This window comes from Temnothorax longispinosus, chromosome 3 (genome assembly GCF_030848805.1).
Source record: "Temnothorax longispinosus isolate EJ_2023e chromosome 3, Tlon_JGU_v1, whole genome shotgun sequence".
In the NCBI taxonomy this organism is placed as follows: domain Eukaryota; kingdom Metazoa; phylum Arthropoda; class Insecta; order Hymenoptera; family Formicidae; genus Temnothorax; species Temnothorax longispinosus.
In genome coordinates this window covers 9,287,600-9,309,987 of record NC_092360.1, presented here as the reverse complement: position 1 = coordinate 9,309,987, position 22,388 = coordinate 9,287,600, and the positions used below count along the sequence as shown (strand labels likewise).

The 22,388-nt window shown below is 41.2% G+C and overlaps 2 protein-coding genes across 2 annotated transcripts in view; both read left to right on the top strand.

Moving 5' to 3' along the window:
• Nucleotides 1-951: 951 nt before the first annotated feature.
• Nucleotides 952-10,823, top strand: LOC139809383 (protein charybde). Its single transcript, XM_071772241.1, has 4 exons — nt 952-1,302; nt 3,280-3,463; nt 3,921-4,076; nt 4,431-10,823. The coding sequence occupies exons 1-4, from the start codon at nt 1,254-1,256 to the stop codon at nt 4,519-4,521; spliced, it is 480 nt and encodes a 159-aa protein (XP_071628342.1). The 5' UTR covers nt 952-1,253; the 3' UTR covers nt 4,522-10,823.
• An 11,331-nt stretch (nt 10,824-22,154) lies between these two features.
• Nucleotides 22,155-22,388, top strand: part of Rdgb (retinal degeneration B) — a 73,929-nt gene continuing 73,695 nt past the window's right edge. The window contains exon 1 of the mRNA XM_071773749.1: nt 22,155-22,359. The gene's annotated coding sequence lies outside the window, so the exon portion shown is untranslated. The remainder of the gene's footprint in view (nt 22,360-22,388) is intronic.

Here is a 22,388-nt window from a genome sequence, read left to right as displayed (position 1 = left end):
CAAGCGCTTCTTATAACACAATTGGAAATCTTACGCAACGCGCGCGCGGTTTTCACAATCAGCCTCTACATTTCGATTCATCATACAGGTTACACGTCTTTAAATATCTCCGAGTTTCTTATCGAGATTCTCGCCAAGGGGCGAACTCTTTTTTTTTTTTCTCTCTCGATCGTGATTCCTGCCGTGACGACTTTTTACCCGCAACCTTCGCTACGGAGCCAGGGTCAGCTGATCCCTGCGCTACAAGCTACAAGCAAAACACAACACCTCATTCTGAATTTCTAAAACAGGTTTTTCTCCCTCCTCCCTCCACCACCGGGATGTAGCCAGAAGGAAGTTGTGCGCGCGTTCTCTTTTTACACACCGGGCAGATCTCTCTCTCGAGAGTTTTGCCTAAATCGCCTACGCTTAAAAAGCCGCTACCGGCGTAGGGCCCGTCCCCTCCGTCCCCCCTCCCCCCCCCCCGTAATAATTTCACCCTGCGGTTTAATACGCGCGTCTCTCGCGTCGTGTTAAAAGCCGCGATAAAAGGTTGCGCGACGTAATGCACGTATTCCGCCGAGAGATGAGAAGGCGAGGAGGGCGGTGGGGGGGGAGGGAGGGAAGATAGAAGAAGGGAGAAAGAGTAGAAAACAAAACGAGCATCGTGGGTGAAAAAAAAAACTCGATGTACCGTCGTCACCGCCGGCAACAGCGGATAGGTTCCCCCCTCCCTCCCGCCCCCCTCTGAACGGGTTCGCTCTGGTTCGCTCTCGCACGCTCTCTCGCTTCGTCGGGGTGCCGAGCGCGGCCGAAGGCCGGCGCGAGCGCCGGCGGAAACGGCCGAGCCGCGGACGCACTGCCGAAACGTCACGTAGGCGGTGTTGCTAGGCGGTCGACCGGCGGCGGCGCGCGGCGAGGGGAGCGCGAGGCTGCCGCCGGGTGGGGATTCCCGTATATAAGTCGCGTCAGCCACCGGCGGCCAATCAGTCGAAAGGGGTGATCTCGCTGCGAGTTTGATTCCGGTGTCCTTCGCGAATCTCGCGTGAACGACCGGTGAAAGCGGCTCCGCCGTGGTCCGAATTCGTGAATTTGCGGTCCCGATATCGTCCAATCTGCTGTCCCCCGCGATCGCTTTTGTCGCGTGTCCAACGGTTTTGTCCGTCGTGCGCCGTCGGCGACTCTTTCTCGAGGAGAATCGCGCTGCCGTCCGGCGAAACCGACGAGAAGGCCGTGTCCATTGTGCGTCCGCCGCTGGACATTGTCGTGAAATCATGGAGGTCCTGCCGTGTCCCGTCAACGTGGACTTCAGCAACACCCGAGGTAAGGTGCCGGCTCTCGAGACCGCCGCGCCGGTCTCCCTTTAACTTTAAATCCTTCTCCTTTTAATTGTCGCCCGTCAATTGTTGCTCCTCGTTCCTCCTCCTCCGCACCATGAAGCGAGCCGTCGTTGTTCTCAGCTGACAACGCCGGCTGGGAATCAGCTGATTTTTGCTTCGCGACACGTCTCGTCGACCGCGTCGCGGTCCGAAAATTCGCTTCGAGCTCCGTAATATGCACGGTCGGGGACCGATTTTCAGGCACACCGGCGATTTACCGGCGTAACCTCGAATTATGGTTGCGTCAGCGGTCTTCCGATCGTACGAGGGAGATGGGGGGAGAGATGCCCTTCGCTGCCGTTTTTCCGTGCTCCTCGATTGTTCCCCGGTTCCCCCCGTCGCGTCGCGTCGCGTTTACCACTTACGACTTTACGAACTTGCCTTCGGTGTGTTTGTAAATGGAAATTTTCCAAAAATTTAGCTCTCTCTCGATTCCCCGGTAAATAAATACGGATTAACCGACGTGAAGCGGGTACTTGACTTTAATTGCTGCTTCAGATCGCTTATAGGACTATAGGATACAAACGGAGAGAGAATTTCATTATTTTTAATAGTAATTAATTAGCAACTCGCTCTGCCGTAAGATTATTCTTATTCTCGATTCCAGCAAGTTCGGCGATGGAGCTAATATTTTAACCCTTACAATAACAATGTAGAAAACTTATCCATACAAATATGGGTATCAACGTGTCCGACTACTTTTTCACCTATTTAAAGTAGCTCAAAAATCGCCAAAAATTCATGAACACACTTTCAGGTTTCTAGAACAAATGTTTGTATATCATTTTGGAAATAAATAAAATGCCAGTGTAATTGGAACCTTTTAATTGAAGTTTCGAGAAACCATGGACAGAAATCGATCGGACGCGGAATACCCATGTTTGCACTGTAAGGGATGAAAATTTTGGAGCGCGAAACAAAAGAGTTAATTATTCGAGTAAGGACGCGTTGATTTTTTGGTAAACGCGAAACAGGGGGCGGATAAAAAGATCGAGGTCAAACGGGTTCGTACGTTACCGACGAGCTTACCTCGTCTTCGCCGGCCCGGCCGCCGGGCCGCTAGAAACAATGGTCGAAGCGAGCTCGGGGCTCGGGATAGTAGGCTGAGTGATCGACATAGGAAGTAAAGAAACGTCACAGTGTTGAAATGTTCTCTCGATGATCGGGCATCGATTGAAAGATTGAAATGCCCGACGAGATTCGACGTTGCATCTTCTTTCCCGACTGTTCTTTGTTACGTTACGTCGCACAAACGGTTTTAGGTAATAAAGCGATGATCTCATTGATTAATCCAGATTATAGCTGCGATCGAGTTAACGCCAACGTGTGTATATATATATAAAACTAGGGTAATAATCTAAAATCTAATCGTGGAAACGAGCATTAAAGCGCGATTAAAATTATACCGAGGCTCGGATTACATTTAGGTGGAATGGCAGATAACGTGAATCACTATCGGAGCAAAATATGTTTTTCGTTTTCGCCGCGGCCTTCGATTACGTCCACAATCCGGCGATATCGGCCGATTTGATGTTAATGTCCAAGATTACGTCAATCATTTCATATTTTTTGTATCTCGTATAGTATACGAGGCATCTCGCGCTTTTCAAGTGTATTTTCAGCTATCGTGACATTTTCCCGGCGGAAATTTGAATTAGAAATGACAAGATATATTATTTTTGTATTCTAACTTGATATTTAATTTGGTGATAAACAAGACAATTGGTCGATCCGAGTTAATTTTATTTAGGTCTCGGCGGGGACTAATTGGGGGAATGATCGTCGAGCTGTCTGTATGCCTGAAAATAGGGGAAAAATTGATCCGCCACTTTCTTTTCAATTGACCGCTCTAACGTTAGTTTACTCGACGGGGAGGCTGAGAGCGTGCGCGCGCTTAATTCCGTTTAATTAATTGTTACAGCTGGAAGCGAGACGGACGAATTGGACGGTGCCTGTCAGGCGCTGGCGAAGAGGCTGGAGGTCGAGCTCAGGAGGGCTAAACACGCCCAGCTGGCTTGCGGCGAGGTCCTCCTGCCTGCCGATTTGCTGCCCAAGATAGCCAAAGATGTACTTACCATGGCGGAGAACGAGCCCTGTGGCCTTCGGTAAGCATAATTTTTCGTGTTCGCCGAAACACGGCGGCTCCTTCGATTCGCCGCGAATCCGAATCTGAACAATTCAGCGCAATTAGAGAGTCCAGATAAATATTATTTCGCGCAACAAGTGTCTATCTGGAAAAACATCGCGAAACTTTTCTCCAAGTGTTTGTTCGTTTTTCACGAATAGCAAAATTATGATATCGGCAATTGTATAAAATATTTGGAGCGCTATTCTTCCAAGCGAAACCTTGATCGAATTTTATTTTCAATTTTTTTTTAATTTTCACAGTTTTATTCATTTATTAAAGATTGATACTAAAAAGTAGAAACACGTTAAACTTGAAAACAGATTTGTTATCGCTGTTTCTCTAAATTTAATTAACAAATGTTTCTCCAAATTTTAATTAATGTACTATTGGAATTTTCAATATGTTTGAAAAAACGATGTATACTTGTTTTTCAGAGGCTGCACGTTGTTCATCAGCTTCGAGACGGACAGTATGTGCCGCAAACTGTCGAGAATACAGTGTGATCCCAGTACCGTGTCGACGTTCGAGCTTTATCTCACGCTGAAGCAGGATCATACGTCCTGGCACATGCTGCTGCCTCAGTTCTTAAAGTGAGTAACACTCGATGAAGTAAACGTCTTACGATTAGAGCCTGATTTAAATTATTTTAAATTACTCGTGTTAATGGAATTTAATTTTGTGTAAAAAATATCTCGCTTATTTCCTTGTTCGACTATCGTCGGACCGAGATCTTCTGCTGTTACGTTTCATAATTATCCGTTGTTATTCACATTTCACTTCGATAAAACCAAGCGGTATCGCAACACCTTCTTGACTCAGATCGTACGATTAGATCGTATCTAAATTTTGATCCATCTAGCTTTTCTACAAAACATCGCGTTGCAAAATATTATACACATTCTGTGATGTAATAAAACTTAAAATTCGATGTTTTTTTTTTGCAGAAATCTCACGCGTGGTGGCACCATTATGATCAGTAGGGACTTCACTCTGCAAAAGAAGAAACTCTACAGGTCTTTCCAGCAATCTCATTGAGGGGCCTCGAGATCACACATCGGGGTTTTGCACGTTTAATGATCACCCGTTTGTGCTTAAATGGGTGTGGCCATTTTTGTCAGTCTGCCGCCCTGTGGGCGTCAGTCAAATTTATACAATATCGGAAGACCAGGAAGGAAAAAAAACTGAGATGATGGAAGCAGCGATGTGGACCCGAGGTTAGATTTCGTCGTTGCAACGGCACGTTGTCAAATTCGCGTACTACTGATTGCGCAAAGTGTTGCGTTTAACCCTTTAACTTGGAAATTACATTTGGATTTTCTATTTGACACTTCACTTGCGAGAGACCGTAGAAACTTTTTGATCGATGATCGCGCCCGAGCGCGGAAATGAGATTGTTCTGTGTGTTTAGAATTTATTCGTTGAATGTGTAAAGAAATGGAGTAGTTCGTAGAAATGCTACTTTACAGTATAAAATAATTGCAGTTTGAACGAAACAGTTATAAAAGTTAGATCTTGTGTCGAAGGTCTAGCGATGCATGGATCTAAAAATCGGATAATTTAGGCGTCCACAGATCTAATAGTTTAACAAAGTCGGGATCTAAGGAACTTGAGAATCATAGACATCTCAATCTGCAGATGCACGGGGATTAAATTCAATCAGCTGAACTGCAATCCAGAAGTTAAACAATTGGGTTTGAAGGACGCTGGATATATTGAAGAAAGAAATTTTGCAAGGCTAGTTTATAAGATACGTAGAATTTGAAGATCGTTGATGTTGAGGACCGTAGAATTTAAGGCTTCCAAAATCTAGATATCTAGATTTGGAGTTAGAAGTATTGTAACGGTAAGGATGAATCTAACACTCTGAACCTAGCACTTCTCACTGCTGAACAGCGAATCGGTTAAAGGGTTAACGACAACAATATCGCTCTTTGTTTTGTCTGCTGTCACCATGCAATACACTGTATTCAAGGAGAGAAAGAGGCCTATTACGCGTTCGATAATTGTGATAGCGCGAGACAAGTTCTAGTAGTAGCAGATCTTATATCGCGAGGAAGTGGCTCCTCGCGTCTTCGTTCTTGAAGAGGATATGTGATTATAAGACTTGTAACAAATTTCACGTGATACGTAGCGAGTATGATTAGTTTTTAGAGAGCGCGTTTTACTGATTAATCGTAGTCAGGTAGCTATTAGTCGCGTCGGATGTTTAGTGACGATCCTTCGAAGCTCGTGTGTCTCTCACACGTACACATTTGTCCATTTTTCATCGTGAAATGCGAAATGTGGCAGCACATTTTCCAAATAGAAATCTTTTATGAAAATCAGGATAGTCCCAGAGAAGTGAATACTGATAAGACACTCACTTTTCATCACTTGTCATTTTTGTTCGAGTCACCGTTGATGTTGACATCAAGAATAATTAATCATATAATCGAATTATTTTACATTGAGAAGCGTAAGAATCTAAATAATCACATTTTTCCAATTAATTTTTACATTTTTGCAAACTTTCGAGGGAACATATCTTTTTCTCCTCAAAAGTTGCAACAAAAGTAATTTCAGTAGGGCGTTTTAACAGTGCACATTTTTCTGGGACATCCTGTATATCCTGTCGATAGATGGTACTGATGTTCAGCCCATATCGTCATTCCATCGATCTATCTTTCTCCCTCGTCATTTTCTCTTTTCATAAAAAAACAGTCGCTATGTGTGAAAAATCTCATTAAATTATAATAACATCTTCTCTCGATGTCGCGATGCTGATAAATCGTTCCCGCGTATCACCGATAAACATATTAATATTTACGCGATCATTACCGCATGATTCGTCTCGACGGTAACTTGTTTAAGTGATCGAATTGTCGGCGAAAGCAGCGTAAGTCTTTCGCCTTCAGTCTGCATCGTTAGTGCGTGGTGTTTTGTTTCAGTTAAATTTCAATATTTCGTATTTTGAGATTTTGGTCCTGCGATTGTGAACGTATTTCGATGAATGTTCTCCGGTAGATACTGTGAAAAGTTCGTAGCTCGTGAAACTCGTCACAGATTTTCCGTATATAGTTCACGGGATTAATGAGGATCCCTTGATGAGATAGAGAGTAAAGCGGTGCAATTTCCAACATTTTAGAATGTAGCTTAAACTTCTTGAATTAACAGACAAGAAACAACCTTATTGTCTATCAGATATAAAAAAATAACCGTGCAAAATCGTATGCAGACTAATGACTAAATGTATATCCACTAGACTAGATAGTTGAACTATATATCTCTTATCGTCAGTATAATCTGAGAGACGATTCATCTTGAAACTGTACCGCTTTAACTCTGTGTAGCTTCAAACAGATTTTCACAGAGGAACAATGACGAGATGAGCTCGCGTTCGCCGCTTAACACGTTGAAAGGGACGAAGGATTAGAGAGAGGATTAACGTTCTGCCAGTAAATTGTTGTTCACAATCTTCGCTTTAATTTGTCATGTTTATTATTATTGTTGTTATTATTCGTTGACTACCGTACGTACTGCTACTTACGTTGTGGTTAATATCTGTTCGCGTTTTTCTTGTGTCTATATATATATTTTTATTTCTTTACTCCTCTCTTTTTTCTGTTTTTTTTTTTTTTTTCACTTTGCTTCGGTCGCTTTTCGTCGTAGCGCGATTAAAGACCTTAGTGGCGGTATTGTGATATTAAGAATTACGAAGTGATTAAGAGAAAGAAGCAAGTATGTGATTATCGTTAGGATTTAGATTAAAGACGCTCGCGTAAAGTTTTCTTCGCGGGGTCGAGAGAAACGTGTTGCGTAGGGGATACGAACCCCTCCGGTTTTACCTTCGTGCAAGAGAGAGAGAGAGAGAGAGAAAGAGAGAGAAAGAAAGAATACGCTGAAACCGAAAACCTCTTCGTGGTTTACTTACAAAGGGTGGCGACGCTTTAACCGGTGAATCGAATATTTATGCCAGAAAGTGAGGTTTCCTTTTACGAACTGGATTACAACTGGATGCGTTCCGCGACGAGACTCAATAGAATTAGATTGAACTCGTTCTTTTTTTGTGATAAAATGGAACTGTCTCTTTCAAAGTCGGCGAAGCAAAAAAACCCGATACTGTTGCAATGAAATTCACTGTTTAAGAGAGAAATTGTATGGAATGATTTATTTGTATATATTTTATTTTATACGTTAAAATAAATTATAATTTTTATTGAAAAAAAAAATCTAATCTTTCTCATATGCTCTGATGCAACACTGTTTTAAAACTTGTTTCTTGTAATTTCGTAAACACTATGCGTATTTAATTAATATTTTTTTCCGGACAGCAAAAGGTCTGGATTACGTAATCTCACATATATATACCAATACATATGTGTATATATGTAAGAGGAGAGAGACTCCCTAATATATATTTATATATTAGAATCTATGAAACAAAAGATCTCTATAAATTTTCAGTATCCAAGAATATAATCAGGGATCTTTTGTTAGTATCTTGCGATTTCAAAGATCTTGCAAATCAAACAATATGTAAAATCTTAATCTCACACAACATATGAAATAAAATTTGTTGCATTTTATTGGAAAAAAATATCGATTTGATACCACAATAATTAATTGAAAAGTATACATTTTTCTGGATGACTATTTGAGAAAAATAATTAATATAATTGATACTTTAAAATATTAATCATAGAACGAGTCCAATTTGTCTTGTTATAAAAAATTCAAATTTGAAAAATTTACAAAAGAAACCAATATTTTTTTGCAACTTTGTCGCGGAAAAGAAACATCGATATAAAGTATCGATACACGAACAAGAAATTAATTTACAACGCCGAGCTCAAAACTTGTTTCTTAATAATCTAAATGACGAAACTGAACCGGTTAAAGCTTTAAGGGGGAAGAGACACAATCACGCGTCCAGATACATTTTCCCACCATTCTCCCGAGTCGTAAATCTACATCCCCTTACCTCATACGAAGACGAAAAAAAAAAGAGAAGTGGCTAAAAGGTCACGTAAGAATGAGGGACAGCCACGTGTAAAGTTAACCGCGCGTTGGAAATTGGGCTATTCGCATTTGCACGAAGGTGTAAAGACTGATTTGCTGATGTAACAAACGAAAGACATAGAGACGTTCGTCCGTCTCGAGCCAGCTGGCACTTCACAATACGGTACGACCGTAAATCATTGCCCGAGAAGGTACCGTCTGAAGAAAAAATTATAGAATTCCCTCGCAGGATATCTATCTTCGAAAAACTGATGATTGAAGAGAAAAGAATAAGCGACGCGTATAAATTATAAATCTAAAATGCGGATCTATCTTTCTCGGGGAATGATATTTGGCTCATACCGCGTATCAACATGTACTATTGTAATCAGCAGTTTTTTAATAACAAAACGCTACAAACGACGTCGCAAGTCAAAATTGTCGCATTACCGAGCGATAGAAAGCAATACTCGCGGCCTCGTTTAATTGTTATCAGATAATTACGAATGTATGGTAAGTTGCGAGCGGATATACGTTTTACACGTGAAAGGTTAATCCTATACAGTATAACACTTCTTTTTTTTTACATGAAAATGTGAATGCGTCCGCGTATATATTATATTATCAAGTACGATGTAATTTATATTATATTGCAAATACCGTATATAATATATATACATATATATATATGATATATTTTATAACAAATTCGAAGTTGCTATGCGAAATAAAGGAGTCAAGCGTGAAAAGAAGCTGAAATCACGAAAACTCTCTTTGTGACCATTTTATTTATATTCAATTTTATAATTGAATGTGCGTACGTGTAACCCCTTCTCCCCCCCCCCTCCGTGAAGTTTTGAAATCTATTGAAACGTCCGTTTATACTGTCGAGGGTTAAACGCGGATGGAACTATTTATACGTATATGTGCTTTCTGAAATATTATATATCGTGATAAACACAATAATGTCGAATGTGATAACGGCGGCGAGTATCGTCGTTAATCACGTTTTTATAGTGTGTGAGAATTTTATTGAAGGCGTTGCAGAAGTTTATCTCATTCTTTGTATAGAGTAAGAGAGAGAAAACAGTACAAGTTTTTTTCTGGAAGAAGAATTAAAAATAATATTACGGAACGTATATATATACATATACATATATCATATATAAGGTAGATTAATATCTAACGACGTTCTCTCGGGGCGTATCCCCGATGGTGGTCCCTGCGTGGAACACATCGTGAAAGAGAATTGGATGAAGTCCAAAATGATAACAAAAATTCAATTACCGATAAGTTGCGGCGGCGAACGTCTCCGTCGCTCTCGCCTGTGTGACAAGAGCGATTAAAAAAAAATAAGCTCGCATCCCGTTGATTGCCTCCATTATTTATCGTTTGTAGCGATTGTTTGTCGACAAAGCGAACGTTAACAGGATCGATCTTGCGAAACGACGTTGCGTTAACGCGCGCGGATGTTGCAAATTGCGTTGCACACCGCGGGACGCACTCCCGTTTATACGCGCTCTCATTTACGAAGTAAATTGTTTCTACGGTCCCGTCAAGGAAAAGTTTTCCCGATCTCCATGAGCGTGTGCGAGAGGGTTTTTCCACCCTGTGAAGTACGTAAACGAAGGATCGCCTATAAATATTCGTGAAATATTTATAAGTTTGCGAATGTTGCGTAATATAGCGTCGCGACGATGATCGAGTAAGGTTTAATCCTAAATAGTATAAAGCGATTTAAACATATACGAAAGTTTGGCAAGGGAAAAAGAGAGAATTTCTGGACTCGTTCCAAATTATCCGTTTGAATTCCAAAGATTGTAAGAATTTGTCAAAAACTCGCTCAATACGAATATAGAGAGTTGATAATCTTTCTCAATTTTCTTCATGTTTTTATAAATGAAAAAGGAACATTCTCTCTTTCTTTATACTGTTCAGGATGTTAGACGTTAAGTTACTGCGAACAGACGAGGATTGATGAAGTTACGCTCTTCATGGCGAAAGGGTGGAAATGAGAGCGAGTTTCTCGTTTCGCGAGGGATAGAGAGGAAGAGAAGGAAAGAAAGAGAGAGAGAGAGAGGGGACAGATAATATTCGTAATGTCGCACAGCAACGATTTGCGCGACACTCGCTGTGCTTTCGATATTTTTGTACCTTTGCGCGATATGAAAGTCCGATTACGTAGTTTTCGCGATAGTTTGCTCGCGCGATTAATGCCGCGGCTTCTCGATACGTTAGTGATCCTTTGCGAGCGCATTTTCCCGTATTTAAGAAACGCTATGTGATGTTATTTCTAATTTGTAATATCTACGACAGTTTATGCTGCGTTTGAGAAACGCAAATAACAAAGAGAGATATATATCAGAGAGGGCTGTTGTCGATTTTTCTTGCTCCTGAGCTCCCCATTGCTCCTCGTTATCATCCTCTGGACCTTCTGTCAGAGATTCTGCAAAACCTTCGCACCTACGTTTCCTTTGAAGTAAGATAAGTACGAGAGAAAACGGGTAAAGGTAAATATTTTGCAATTATTAAAATTAATATTAAAACATTTGATAAATACATTTATATAATAAATGTAATTATTACACATTGTTAAATATACAACTTTGCAAGTTGAACAATACATTTTTCCATTTTAGATAGAAGAAAAATAAATCAATGAAATTTATGATTCAAACTTGCAATTAAAGCGTAAAATAAAATTGTGCCGGAGATAAATGTAAAGTGATAAGTTTATTTTCACAATTTTAATAAAATTGAGAGAATTATCAGTCAGGTATGCAAAGAGCAACCAAGTGCAGGCTTGAATTAAATAGATTATTTTATTTTTTACTAGAAATTTGTGTGAGGTTTCTGTTTCGCATTTAAAAGGAATTTCATAAAAAGAATAAGGTTTATTATATTTAAAGTATTTTTATTTGTTATAGTATTTTTGTTGAACTGTTTAACTGTTGGCGAATTCATGCGAAATGATTCAAGAAGTAAAATTTTGCGCGATCTGTCCTAACGAATGATCGATTTCAAATTCGTGTATGTCGGGAAGGTGTTTATTATCGAAATATAATACCGGGATTGTGAGGCATACACAAACAACGGCGTGAATACGCCGACGTGGCGACAAAGGAACTGTTATTATTGCCCTGCATGCGCGAAAAATGTTTTCGCCATCGATATTTGCACAAAGTTTTCAGATAAAACGCTGACGAAGCTCGATATCCGTCGAAACGAGATAAATTGGTGATAATTGTATCATCAGCCGGGGGAGGAAAACTATTCGTGCACGTCGACCCAGAATAATTATAAATTTACCCACGCCTACGTAAAGCAACACGCCCATGTCAAGTATACGTAAATTAATAATCGAATACGATGTATAGTATACCTATGCGATATATTCAAGATTATACTTGCAAATGTAAAATGCGAGGAGCGCAGCTAGGATTAAAGCTCGAAACTACGCTACAGTGTGTGGTGTGTGGGGGCCGTATTGTCTCAACTCTTAGTTCCCGCAATTATCACGGCGTACAGGACTGGATAGGAGAAACCGGTTTCTCGTGCTCGCGCGCGCGGCTGCGGTCGCCCGGCACCAACTCGTTTGTTCGTGTTTCCATCTCGAAAACTCGTATTATCGGCACTCCGATCCGAGCTCCTCTATGAAAAATTCTAAGCTGCATAAAGCGTAATCGCGTAAACCGGATCGGAGGATTGCGCAAGCCACGCCGATTAGTCGGAGAGCTGACGACGAATTTAGGGAATGTATTTTAGGCAAGTTAAAATAACAAAAAAATAATATTTTATTAATTGGTGAATCTAGAATCCTGAGTCAGGCAGAGGGTTTGCGGTTATTTCGCTACTGCGCAACCTATGACATTTGCAAAAAAATAAATCAAAAAAAGATCTTTTAGGCAACTTGAAATTTGTTTAATCTTTAATTTTAGCATCTATTTAACCCAGAAATAAAAATCTCAGACTATTTTTTGGGTTTTAAAGTATAACCTGACCCCCCCGAATATATTTAATAATTATACCTCAAAAATATACTTTAGGCATTCTGAAATTTTTATAGCATGTTTATTAAATAATATTAAAATACGTGTAAATTGCCAGACGAATTAAACGGTTTTAATAATTCCCTGACGCGAATAAAGATTTAAAACTAAATGCGACAAAAAAGTCTTATGCGTAGCTATAAGTGCGAGAGAGATAGTTTAAAGACCTAAGATTTATGCATTTAAAAATGCCTGATTATGCGTGAAATTTTATTGAAATTATCCAAATTGTGCGGTCTAAAATAAGCTGAATTTTAGTGTGTATGATCTTGTTTCTTAATATGTACTTTAAATACCATTATTGCTTTGGGACAAACCACTGTCTAGCAGTAGAGATGGAGTTTAATGAGTACACTGAGGGTCAAGGGAAATAAGAAATCAAAATACAGATACAATAATCCATCTATAGAGGCAGTTTATTAAATAAAAAAAATTAAATTTAAGTATGAAATATGCATGGAACAGTTTTCTAACTTGAGTTATAATTGTTATAAAATTTAATTAATGAAATGAAACTTTTACTTTATAGTTTAAAACTTTTACTTTATAGTTTTTAGCCATTGAAGTCGTAAGATAACGATCGACGAGGAGATAAATAATTTGTTATTTGCAGTTAGGGGCGAGCAACAAAATCGTAAGTTGCATATTCTGGTAAAGCACGGTCCAGAGAATATTTAAATAACAAAAAGACCCGAGCAACAAATTCTTTTAGTTAGTTTTTAGCCATCGAAGTCGTAGGTAACGGTCGACGCGGAGATAAATAATTTGTTTATTTGCAGTTAGGGACGAGCAACAAAATCATACATTGCATATTCTGGTAGGACACGGTCTATAGAATATTTAAATAACAAAAAGACCCGGATTAGAGCAAATAGATCCGAACTAGAGCAACAAATTAGCACATAAATAGCACTAAATTTTTTAATAGGTGCGGATTTTTTTTTTGCGATGGTGGGGGGGGCTAACTTGATAGAGGTAGTTTAATCACAGTTAATCGATATATATTCAAATTTGAATCTAGTGATGTTGCGCGCGGCTCGCGTTTTGTTTTCCCTTCTTATTTCGCTCGCAAGTATATGTATACTGTATCTTTTTATCATATTATACAGCTCGGTGCTCTACCATCGCGGAACAACGGGTCTCTTGTGAGCGGCCTCGAGCTATAGCCTTCCTCTCCGACAAAAGCCGATAAAAATTTCAATGGTGGAGCTAGTTCAACAGTGGAATTTATTTAAACACTCTGCTTTGTCGTGTTTAAAAATGTATTATCTGTGCAATTAAACTAGAAACTACCGTTTGTAACAGAATTCAATTTGAAATCGCGAACGATGTGAATAAAGTATATATAATATATAATACTACCGTGTTGTTTGCGCCTCTTCGCTTTTGATAATATAAATATTTCTAGATTCGTCGATTTTAGAACTTGAAAAGTATTTGTGTGCTACGAGAATGAACGACGTCGTTCCGAGCTTCGATGATAGAGCGGTTTTGGGATACCCTATATAGAGACGTTGCGTAAATTTTTCAGCCTAAACGCACCTCGGAGTCGTGCAGGCTACGGCAGCTACTCCGTCAATTTCACGGGTTCAGCCTTTGATCTATATTCTACGACCTAGCGAATGACTTTGTTAGCATCTCCGGATATTCGATGAGCTAAAACGGGAACGCGAGCGCTTCGGGACATCTGTGTTTAATTTGGTGGCGAATGAGTTCTGGCTCTCATATCCGCGTCCGGACACCGCGGTTCGCGGGTGTCTCTTCCTGAGATCTGGGATATCAATAACGCGTAGGTAACTCGAGTCGTGCGCGATAACGGGCTGGCAACTGGGTGACTTGCCGCGCGCTCAGCTGATGGCCGGTATATCCAACCGACGTTCGGGCGCACGTGTGAACCGGCACGTACGCACGCACGCACGTACGCACGCACGCACGCACGCACAACCGCCTACTGTTTCCTCGCGCATGAGAGTCGGAGTTGGCGCAGACAGTTTGCCGCTGCGAGCGAAATATCGAGAAAACGATTGGAAAGAAAACGGGACGAAGTAAAATTGTTAAAAGGCGACGTTATATATATCCTTCCAACTGGAGACTTTCGTGCGCTTTTTCGTGCAGAGAATTTCTCGTCGCCAAATGAGAGGGTTTTTCGTCAGTGCATACGTAGCGATCGGCAAAAAAAATATAGAGATAATGATGTATAAACTGTAGAGCTATTTTTCTTTCATGATATCATCAGTCTACTTAGTCTATCTTCGAACGCTCAGGATGTTTTTCTTGAAACATCATACCGGAACTTCTTTTTATAAGTAGCACTAGTTGAAATCGAGTAGCACTAGATATTAAGTTCGATTTAACGACTTGTTATATTTCTCGCTTATCGTTTGCATTTATGTCTTTCGTCTATGAACCGATAATGTAATGGCGAAAGAAACTGCGCTAGTTTTTCTGAAACCTTTCTCTTTATATTTTTCTAAAGTTTCACGTTTAAGCTACATTCAAGTTTTATTTAATTATTACACATATTTATTCATGTCACAGTTATATTGTTTATTGCTCTCATATCGATACTTGGAGACCGACAGGACCAATGCCTATATATATACTTGTCGCTAGGCAGCGATGGAAAGCAAGTGGTACACACGATTATATTCATTATTTATTTTTTTACTTCCGTAAGTCGCAGAATGACACGGAGCGTTCTAGTTTCGAACTATTGACATGTAAAGTCGAGATAAGAATCAGCATCAGTGTGTCTCTCGTTTTTTTACTTTAGACAGACCCGCATCTTTTTAGATGCCACCAAGATAATGGGGGGGACAAATTTAATCTAATTTGATTTAGTTTCAATTTTGATCTCTACAATATATAACATATTTTCATCATTAAAATAATCATCTTCTCCCCTCTTTCCTCTCTTTCACTCACTCACTCACTCTCTCTCTCTCTCTCTCTCTCTCTCTCTCTCTCTCTCTCTCTCTCTCAACGCGTGGTATTGGTCCTGATGGAAGCTCGCTTTACCCGAGGGGTCGATTCGCAGTTACTTCGACTAGATGCGTTCACGCGCGCACGCATACAAGCATATAGGTACACGCTGCTCGTGCGCGAGCGTTTATCGCTCGCACGCAAGTTCGTTTACCCCGATGCAATAATCGCCATCCCTTATCTCGCGGTTTCCTGCGGTGCTCTCACTTTCGCCTCACGATCGCGGCATATGCCGCGCTGATCGAGGCTCTAATCCGCCGTCTCTGTTTTTCGTTAAGATTAGATAAATCACGCTTTCTCGTGTGCGATAATAGCAGAAAGAAAATACCCGCAATTAAAAAAAAAAAAAAAAAAACCGAGCAAAAAGTATATCTTTATAGTTACAAATAAATAATAAAATGTATATGGCGTTACGTTAAACTTTTGAACTTTAATTTCAATCAATGATTTTTGTTTATATGTACACTTTCACGTGTTACGCTTCGCGTATCTATTCATATATTTCCTTGTTCAACACGAAGCTCATATATCGGGGACGATAATAAATTCACCTTCCTTTCGTCTCATTCTCTTTCCCTCTATTTACCCGGATTTCCCTATTATGCACACAACGCCCATGATCCAACCGTCCAAACTTGGAACGCATCTTCAGCCGTTGAACCCCTTTCGCAGTTCATGTTTGCGTAATAGATGGGCAATCTGCCCGTGGTCCGCTCTATTTTCACTTTGGCAAGGGTGTGTTATACACAAAAATTTGCGTACTGCGTTGTCGAGAGGGAACCAACCGGTTTTTGACGAATTATTCTTGGCCGAGAGATAAAGATCGCGTACGATCGATCAGCGTCAACGTGTTATATGCACGTACGGCCCGGCCCGTTCGACTGGGGATTTGCGAAATATCATAACAACGACGGGAACGTGTTGTCATGACAGTAAATCTGCTCATCGTAAGCTGGGGTGAGGTTGCATCAGCATTAGCTGGTCAATAATAGGGGAAAATCATTGCCCTTTTTCAGGCTTATTTCACGAGGCTATTAATTCACTTAATTAAAATCGCTATACGTAATAAATTAAGTAAAGGAGTTGATAAATGTTTAAAAAAGGTTTAAAGAGATATAAACGCGTGAAAAGACTTTAAAAGACTTGTTTATCAAGAAAATCCGAATTATCCCTAAGAATATCTCCGTTTTGTTTTTACAATGGGATTGCAGCAAATGTGTATCTTGACTGAAGTATAGAGTATATACGTATATACTTTTTTAAACGGATTTACCGGACAATTTAGCTCCCTAGAAATTCGTCTTTCTTTTCCTAAAAGAAGCGGATTTTTTGAGATTACCTACTCTTGGAAGACGGATTCGGATGGAGCGGATAAACGAAGCGGGTAGCATTCGTGTTCTAAGCCACCGATGATACGAGGGGGCGGATTTAATACGATTTTCGGGAGCTACCTGCGTTACGCGTGAGGAAGGGCGCGGAGAACAAAGAAGCGTTTCTTATATAGAAGTATATTCGACGACGGAGTAGACCGCGAGCGGGGAGCGGACGGGTGGGGACGGAGAAAACAGGAAAGATCGCCTGGACGAAGATAGCGTGGCACAAAGACGTCTCTTTTGCTACCCTGCTGAGCGTGCGATATCGGCGTCTCTCTCTCTCTCCCTCACCCGGTTCGGCCGACCCGCTATTTGCGCCCACGTTAAGAGTGTTGCGGTGCGGAGGGCGGAGAGGAGAAGGGAAGTGCCGAGGGAGAGAAAGAGAGGAGGGTCTTATGGAAGATGGAGCTATACGAGCAGGACCGGATTTAGGATGAGGCGAGCGAGCTGTGAAATCGACAGATCCTTCTGCGTGAAGAAATGTATATTTTGCACTAAAGATATATATGTGCGTATAAAAATATATTCTATATCGAGAAGGCTGTCTCGAAAAACTTTTATTTTCAAAACTGAGAAATATATATATATATATATATATATATATATATATATACCTGGCGTGTGAAGCAAGGTATTCTCTCTTTCTCTTTCTCTCTCTGTTACCGAATATCCGTATATTTTATTCGCTTCGCGACAAAGAGTTTATTATACCGATATTTTTTGAAAGGTTTTATTTCGAGAAAAAATCGATTTATTATTTAGAATTTTAATAACAGTATAGAAACACAGTTAAATAATTGTCGAAACTACCTGCACAAGTTATACCAGTTACTTTACCATTACACCGTGTAAATTACGCGCGCCCGCGCATGTTTCTATCTCTTATCATATTTTATCGCCGTCTATTTGAAAGAGCGATTTGCATCAAGTAAAGTTGACATTCGCTTCTTTCTAATAGAAGACGCTTTAATTGCCGTGAGGCTTTAGCATTCACAAATCCGGCTCTGGTCAAGAGAGAACTAGAGAAAGAGAAAGAGAGAGAGAGAGAGAAGGGGGCATAGGAAAGAAAAGAGAAAACGAAAAACCGGGTAAGAGAGGCGAGAGACGGCAACAGAGAGAAGGGAAGGAGTAAAGGAGAAAAGGAAGAAGCTGGGAGGAGTCGTAGAGCGGTAAAGAAACGAAAGGGGCTAAAGGGTGCGGAGAGGAGAAGGGAAGAGAAGAAGAGAAACGGGGCTGACGAGAAGGGAGGGAAAAAGGGAGGGGAAAGGCAAAGTGGAGGCGCACGGCAAAAGAGAGAAATTGAAGCGAAGAGGGAGAGAGATAGAAAAAAAGCAACCACGGCGGGGAAGGGGGAGGGCAGAGAAGCGGTAGCGAGGAGAGAAAGAAAACACCATGAAGAATCGAAACGGTAGTCGTTCAGACGATCCTGCTAAACAGGTAGATCGATATTGACACTTCGACCCGTATTCTGGGCCCGCTCTATATAGCGTTAAGCGCGCCTTTTTGTTTACACGTACGTACAAATGTGATGTAAACGTCTATTCGGGCAGGTTGGCCAAACAAGAGATCTCGACCTCGACGCACCGTCTCTTTGCCAACTGAAAACGGTAGGAGAGAACGAGATGCCACATAATTTTTAACTCCTAAGAGAGCGTTTGCAAAATGATGAGTGAACCTAAGATTGCAATCTGAGAGATCGAGCTGATGATCCGCGCGCGTTGTAGCCTCGTCCAGATAGCTTCCAATTAGCTTCTTCAGTTCTCGTATAAATCGCGGTATCTAAATTTGTTTTACGTAATGTCTAGAAGCGCACGAGATTGCAGTTATTAAGCGGAATATATATACGCGCACACGCTGCAATTTGTATCTACGGGAAAATGTTACGTAATTATACTAATCGAGAACTTGTATCTTGCACCACGGACCTCGTGTCGTAAATTGATAGCGCGGTGTAACTGCTTATAAAATTGGTGGTAAAAGTGAAACGCCTCGAAGAATAAAATCGCAGATTAAGAAAAAGAGAGCGCTTAATAGACCCCCAAGAGCAATATTCGGAGCGATATTCGGTACATTTGGGCATTCAACTGGAAACGGGCAAATTCCGGAAAATCGGAGAAGATTATTACGAGAATTAGTATAGAAATGCCCGTGGTAGCTGGGAATATTAAAATACAATATCGGCGGTTCCAACAGAAAGCCGGGCGTAATATCAGGAGTAAAATCAGGAGTTGCGGTGTCGTCGGGAATAAAGCCGAGATTAAAATACAGCGATTTTCTATGGTCAAAATCCGGAGAGGATAATTTTGAGTTAAATCTGTATATGAATTTGTTTCACGGTTCTCTGTAATTACGAATTTAATTATTATTTATACATTGAGTACAAAAAGATTTAGAAAATATTATTTTATACGTTATTTCTGTCTCGGTGTTTATGAATTGATGTTAAAGGAGAATTGTAAGAAATTTATACATCATTCTTCTTCATTCTATTTTTATATAACCAGAAAACCAGTTTTAGTAGAGATATATTTAGGAAAATTATGTTACAACTTTTTTAGAAGTATGTATGTATATGTGTGTACTATTATTACATATTATATAACTATTACTGTATTATACACATACTCTGTAGTTTTTTATGTAATTAAAATTGAAAGAAGAGATGAATGATACGTCACGTGATCGTTTGAGATTATCTGATATTGACAAAAAAAGCTATTGGTCGACTACAAAGAAAATGTAACAAGACTGTATACATATACGTATATAAAATACACAAACGAAATGTGCATTAAAACATATATTTTGAGGTTTATCTTTTTAGTGCTGTAGTCAGAAAGAGAAAGAAGGAGAACAAAAACGGACACGAGAGAGAGAGAGAGAGAGGGGGGGGAGGGGAGGAGGGAGAAAGAGAGAGAGATCTCCCCGTAATCTCGCAGAAACTGTAAATCTTATTAATACTTCATTTTTCATAGAACCACTCGAGTTTTCTTTGTTACTCGACATTTTGTCCCTGCGTGAAAGGAAAAGCCTTTGTCCGAACGACGCAGTATCCCTTCGCAATGATTAGGGTGCCAAAATGGCCTAGGCCTCGCTATGATCGACAGTGGTTCGGATCGGTGAGTGCTAAGGCTGGAGAGGGTAGGGAGACAAGGGTAGGAAGCGAGCGTTGGAAACGGTAGGGGAGCGATGGAACAGTCCACGATGCTCGAGATGGGTAAGGACGCTGTTATGCGATCGCGTGGCGCGAAACAAGGACGGCCGCTGTTCGTTCGTGGAATATTCCGCTGAACTCTAGAGCGGGACTGTGCGGAATCGTTTGGTAGAGAGAGGGCGAGGGAGAAGGGGGACAAAGAGAGAGAGAGAGAGAGAGAGAGAGAGAGAGAGAGACCCGGGGAGTTAATGTCCCACACGGAACTAAATCTAGAGAGACACGAATCCGCGTTTTGTGGAAGCGCTTTCTCCTCGCGTGAGTCGCATCGTCGAATAATAATAAAAAAAAAGAGACGCCTGAATGCCGTGGAAAAGAAACTACCGCGGATCTTGATTTCGCAATCGTCGGTTGGGTTGTTGCATGTCGATGAATTAACGTTAATTTTACGTATGTTAATTACAGAGCTTTACGCGAGCGTAGTATTCTCATTGCGTTTGGATATAAATATAACGCGAAATTGATCTGTCTCTGCGTTTACCGGTTATTCATGGCAATGAAAACATCACAATGTCACGAACGTTTAAGATTTCGATAGCGAATTGACCGAAGTTACGTCAACCTCGATCTCTGATCACGGTTAATTGATTATAACAGTATAGTGGCTGCGGTGTTGATATCATTTCGTTGACATTGGTAATTCAGTGCGATATAATTTGTCGTGTGTTATTTCGTGTCTTATTTCTTTCTAGTTTATACTTTAAAGAGAGTTTGAAGTCAAGCGGTATTGGCGGCCGTTAATCTTTTTTTCGTTGTTTATGTTAAGCCGCAGTATGAATCTATCTGGGTTTAGAAAGCTACTACTACACAGTGTTGCTGCAGGCAGTACGGTTGTACTACTTTTACTACGTTGCTATATAACCAAAAGATACTCATGTTTAATAACGGATTTTAAAAATTTAATCTTGAAAAATCTATCAATTATTTCCAAAAAGGTTCTGGTTTATAGAAGCTGATAATTGTTAATTATGCTCTCTCATTCTGTTTACTTATATGACTATATAATTACGTAGCTCATTTCTTTATTGTCTTCTTTTATCCGTGAAATTACATAAAGTTGTATTGTTATATTAATTATCTTTTGTTCTAAAGCATTAAGAACAAAAAAGAATTTATATCTCTCGTTCTGATTATTTCTTGTATATACAAATTACACGTTTGCACGACCGCCATATGTTTCTCTCGCGCCACAATTCGAAGTTGTAACACCTGTAGCGTTGTATATACTTCATCAGAGGTCGATACGCGAAAATCGCGAATTCGCAAGAATCACGGAAAATGTCGAACGAAATACCGTGTCGTTACGTGGAAATCAAGGTACTTGATAAACTGATTCCCGACGATATCCGGATTTTCAAATTTGGTGGGCGCGCGAGTCGGGACGCGCGCATGCGCAGCCACAAGTTCGCGTCGCCCCGCCGCCCCGCCGGCCACGCAGTGCGACGTATCCGTTCCGTGTAGCCGGTTGCGGTCGCTCCGTGCTTTTCGCGTTTCGCTGGTCAAGAAGAACCGTGCGTGCGAGCGCGCGTCGCCGGATAGCGATCGGAAGTCTCGGCTGACTGTTATGACGCGCTAATCAACGAACTGCAATAGTAATCAGTCATCATTTTGCGATATCGTGGGTGGATACGTCGCAGACGCTACGTACAGCGCACGCGCGTCCGCCATGTTCGGCTCTATGTTCGGCGCGCGTCTAGTGCACCAGTGCAGTGGCGTTCCTTCGAAGTCAGTCAAGTGAGTCAAGTCACGGTCCCGTCCGTGCGGTCGCTCCGCGTAATTTCCGCGCGCGTTGCGCGCGTTTAAGTGAACTGCGCTCGTGAATGCCCAACGAAAGTATCGGGCGATCGCCGCGGTGTGCCGGTTATAACGCGACACAACGGTAAATCAGAATAATCAGATGTTTCTCCGACGATATCGAGATTATCTGTAGATGGCGCCGCGCTAGGTGGAGCGGGGCGCGCAGTCGCGTCCGCCATGTTGCTTCTCGCGCCGGGTTTGCTCGGGATCGCGATCCGCGTGTATCGGTGCATCTCGTGTATGTCTCGTTTCGTTAAAGCGAAACGCGCGCGCTAAACGAATGTCGCGGGTGCCGGGAGCAAAGTGTCGGGCGATCGTCGGGACGTGTCAATCGTCGCGCGTAATTAGCCGATTAGCAATCGGACTCGGGTACGAAGTTACGAATGAGTGTTCCGAGCTCCGCGAGGCTCCGAGCTCCGAGGCGGTTCAGGCGGTATTTCGACCCGAAGTTGGCGCGGAAGGAACAGCTGCGCGGCGCACCACGGTGAGTAAAAAAAATCATTGCCCGCATTT

Excerpts from the sequence above, each read along its gene's own strand:
- LOC139809383 (XM_071772241.1), top strand. The coding sequence starts at position 1,254 with ATGGAGGTCCTGCCGTGTCCCGTCAACGTGGACTTCAGCAACACCCGA. Across the intron at positions 1,303-3,279 it reads GGACTTCAGCAACACCCGAG|CTGGAAGCGAGACGGACGAA; the intron begins GTAAGGTGCCGG and ends TAATTGTTACAG. Across the intron at positions 4,077-4,430 it reads CTGCTGCCTCAGTTCTTAAA|AAATCTCACGCGTGGTGGCA; the intron begins GTGAGTAACACT and ends TTTTTTTTGCAG.